We start from the raw sequence: 4,350 nt of genomic DNA, 5'->3' as shown, positions 1-4,350 counted from the left end.
CCCTGGCTCCTTGTGCGTGTTTCCCTTGATGTCTCCTTGATGTCTCCGTGGTTCTGGTTCTGGAGTTACATTTTAGTTGGATTTTTGGATTTTGCCTGTTATTAGTGTTTTTTCATTAAAACTACAAGAATTCACCTCAGCCTATTTGCAACAACTTTTAATCTCCTTTTCGAATCAATAAAGTATGTTTTAAATGAACCAATTTAAAAAATGTTTATTTCAAGAGTGAAATACAATTTTACACCAATCAGCCCTTTTCAGTTAGGTTTGTGTACTTAGTTACTCAGTACTGTACCCATACTGCAGGGGTTCAATATCATCCACAAAAAAAATACACTATGGAAGAACCAAGGTAGTGGCTTTATTGAATTTAAACATGGTTAACAACATTGTACACTGTGGGATATTACTGAAGCCACTAGAGCACTGGGTTTATTTTTTTGGCACAGCAATTGACTAGTTTGAGTTTAACTTGATGGAATCAGACTTCTTTGTTTCAACAGGTAGCTTTTCAACAATCACATGCGAGGTCCCCCTAGGTTCATTGTGGGGTCTCATTCTATTTAATACTGGTGTGATCCATTTAGCTCAGATTACAAAAACAATAAGTGAATAAAATCAAGGAGTGTTAATAGTTTTGTAAGAGACTTTAGGAGTATGTCTACCAGGAAGTGTCATACATTTAGTTTCTTTTAAATATTATCTACCAACCCCAAAAAACCCACTAACATTCAAGTTTATGTTATTATCATAAATACCAAATCATCTGTGTCGTTCTGACAGTAAACGCACTTCTGTCAATGTTATTTTAGGCAATGTCCTTCTGCAATGGACTTTACATACACATCAACTGCAAAACATCCACTTCCTGTTCTCCCTTTCAAGTCAGCTCAATATGGACCAATGATTAACCATTGGATTTTGTTAAGACAGGCATTCCCAAAGTAGGTCCTCAAGGGCTGCTGTCCTGCATCTTTCAGAGGTTTCCCTGCTTTAGCACAGATCATTGCAGTTCAGAAAAGGCCTGTTGATCAGCTGTCAATGCAAACCAGTTGTGCTGGAGCAGGGAAACCGCTAAACCCTGTAGAACAGGCAAGGAACGTCTGTGTTAAACACTTATGTGATTTTTGTTTTTCTTCAGACACATCCAAATTGCCTTAGGGGGGTTATATATTTCTGTCTCTGCTTTCAGAACATGTGATACAGCATTTTGGAACTTCCTCTGTTTTGCAGCCAAGCTTTCCATTTGTTCTTAATATTAACAGTAACATGCTGTACATATTGCTTCACAGAGGAGAGGCACTTATTTCTAGAGTGGTGTGGTCATATTACTTCAAATGAGGCTGGTACATTGATTTCACAAATAAGTGGAATGGGTTTATATAATAGAAATGGAAAATTTCTCCAAAATACCCATGCCTTCCTCACAGAGAGCCACCAAACTGACCATTGTGAACAGTCAGCAATGTGATTTCCTCAATGTTCAACAACACACTACGTATTTCACAGGTGCCCGTTTCCCACATTGCTTAGGCGGACACTGGTTGATCATATGTAAAAATAATCCATGCAGAGTATTTGCGCAGCTGTTACATAACCACTTGCATGCTTCGGCTGTGAATTTCTATAAATTAGAAGGAAACAACAATAGTGTGCACATTCAAAGCCTGGACCTGAAAGTGTTTCCAGCTCAGGATGGACAAACGCTGCTGGAAATTAACCCTGGCTGCTCTGCTGCTTTTCACCAGCGCATATGCAGAAGGTAAACAATGTTTGTTCTTATCAGTTCTTTGACATACACAAGATTTTGTAAAGAAATTGTAGTATGGTTCGGTTTTTATTGTTTAATTATCCATAATACATTTGTAAAACCTTTAATAAAAAGTAAACATATTTACGCTTTAACAAAAGCTGTTTTGCATCATTATATTACATTTAACATCTGTCTTACTGTCTTTCCATGAAGAATTATTTTTTGTAAAATCCTGTCTGGATGTTGTAGAGAAAGTTTCTAGAACAGACAGCGAGCAGGAGACCATGTTTTACCTCTTGTTTACTCATTTTGCTGTGCATGGTTTCCCAGACATAATGGAAATGCCTTGTTTTTTGTTCATATGCTCAGACTTCCCATTGAGGACAAGAAATATGAGGAAGTATCATTTGCTGAACATATTGTATCTCTGTCAAAGTTTGCTTCATTAAATTATACATCAATTACAATGTTACTTAGGTCAGTTTAATGAAAAAATATACTGTAATTAACCCAGAATTCAATCCAACTTTGATTTGAAATGAGAGGATTCAACGTGAAGATTTGGAATGGTTGTTAAAAATATAATAGTCAAAGTATGATGATTGTTTTAGTTTCACTTTGAGGCTAGCATTCAGTGCTTGAATTTAAACCTAGCGTGGAAAACATTTGTTTAACCAGACTCTAGCATATCATGCTTAAGCCTAAGCCATTTGTTTATTAATTAAGCCATTTGTTGAATTAATTTAACAACAACAACAAAAAATACAAAAAATAGCATTCTTGAACTTAAGCATATGTTTAAAACTTTTCTTTGGACAAAATCTTATTTTAAGACTTTAAACTCTACTTTTTTAACATTTATTTCAGACAAAATATACATGAGATCCTGTTAAGTCAGAAACAAAAATATAAAGAAAAAATATGCAAATAATTTTTTTAATGATTTATTTGTGCCTAACCTGATACATTAGCAATATCTTTTACAGACAAGTAACATCTGTTGCTAAAAATAAAAAAGTTGAAATAATCAAAAACCCAAATAGTTAAACTTGAAATATTTTCTTTTATTCTACAGGACCAGTAACATCTGATGATGTCTGTTTTGGAAAGCTGAGGCTAGATAGCGTAACCAGGATAGGTGTGTCCTTTCAGATGCTACATGGTTAATCAGTGTTGAACCATGGTGTCAGGCTGAGAACAATAGGACAGCTATATCTGTCTATAAATCCACATGAAACTAACCCGTTAAATAGATTACAGGCATGTCATGAAGACCCGAATGCAGACAAAACAGAAGTTATTGTCTTTGGACCAGATTCTTTGAAAAAGAAGCTGATCAGTCAGTCTGTCAAGACTCAGACAGACAGAGGGACCTACTATTATGGCCAGACAGACAGTGGGGTATCTTCAAAAAGCGTTAATTAGAACACCGACGGATCAGAGTTGCAGTGGGTAGGACATCTGATCCAGGGGAGTCTGGAGAGAGGAACACAGGTTAGTGACCACGAAAACCTGATGGAGGATGATCTGAATGCATGAGTCACTAACTTGGTTTAGAGTAAAGTCCGTGCCCAGAGAAAGAGATTGATACGAGCCTGTCAGCTGACAAGACGTAGCGGTTCCCACACAGAGAGTTCCAGATGCCAAAACCTTGAAGAACACAGAACTGACAGGAAATAAGGTCAGAGCAGATGACGAAGGGTGGGATAAAACATGAAGAATCCAACAGGAGTTTGAAGACAGGTCAGGCAAACAGATCAGAATGGGGAAAGGCAGGCTCAAAGGTCCGAAGAAGAAAACGGGTCAGGATCGGGCAATCAGAACTCTAAAGTAAACCTAGAATACTCTTACACCAAAGGCTTAAGAACAATCTGGCGCTGACGACTGGGAGCAAGCAGTTTAAATAGAAGCTGGAACAGGTGGATCAGATGAGCAGTGATGAGAAACCGGGCAGAACTGGGCAGGTAAATGAAATGAACTGTTAAGCCAGTCATCAGCTCATGTGACTTCATTTGGATGGGATTATGTGGATCTCATATAATCAATATAAAAATCTTGGTGTTATTTTTGATCAGGACCTCTTATTTATTTCCTATATCAAAGAGGTTTCTGGAATTTCAGTCTTTCATGTGCTAAATATTGCAAATATTAGAAATATCCTGTCCATGTCATGATCTTGCCACTGATGACTGGCTTTATTGTTCATTCCATTCACCTACCTAGCTCAGCCCAGTTTCTCATCACCTTTCATTTGTGCCACCTGCTCCAGTCTCTTTTTAACCTGCTTCCAGTCATCAGTGGCAGATTATTCAAGCATTTAGTGAGAGTTCTCTAGCATATACCTGATTGTGTTCCAATTGCCTGATCCTGACCCGTTCTGCCTTTGGGCCTCTGCACCTGCCCATCCCTTTTTCTGATCTGTTTGCCTGACCCGTCTTTGGACTCCTGCTGGATTCTGTCTGTTGATGACCCTGGATCTGTTTCCATACACCGATTTTCCTTTGGTACCTGTATGGATCTCTGATCTTCTGGCCATGACTCCTGTAAACCTCTTCAACACTGACTTTGGCTTGGATTGTCTTGCATCCCTTCGCCTG

General features: G+C 38.0%; 1 protein-coding gene across 1 annotated transcript in view; it reads left to right on the top strand.

Moving 5' to 3' along the window:
- Positions 1 to 1,578: 1,578 nt before the first annotated feature.
- The window catches only part of LOC107087659 (N-acetylmuramoyl-L-alanine amidase-like), a 14,981-nt gene continuing 12,209 nt past the window's right edge, over positions 1,579 to 4,350 (top strand). The window contains exon 1 of the mRNA XM_015379348.1: positions 1,579 to 1,762. Coding sequence (XP_015234834.1) covers positions 1,696 to 1,762 — 67 coding nt within the window. The 5' untranslated portion in view covers positions 1,579 to 1,695. The remainder of the gene's footprint in view (positions 1,763 to 4,350) is intronic.

Source organism: Cyprinodon variegatus, unplaced genomic scaffold, assembly GCF_000732505.1.
Source record: "Cyprinodon variegatus isolate N-32 unplaced genomic scaffold, C_variegatus-1.0 Scaffold190, whole genome shotgun sequence".
Classification (NCBI taxonomy): domain Eukaryota; kingdom Metazoa; phylum Chordata; class Actinopteri; order Cyprinodontiformes; family Cyprinodontidae; genus Cyprinodon; species Cyprinodon variegatus.
Note: the sequence above shows the minus strand (reverse complement) of the source record. Positions and strands in the feature narration are given on the sequence as shown.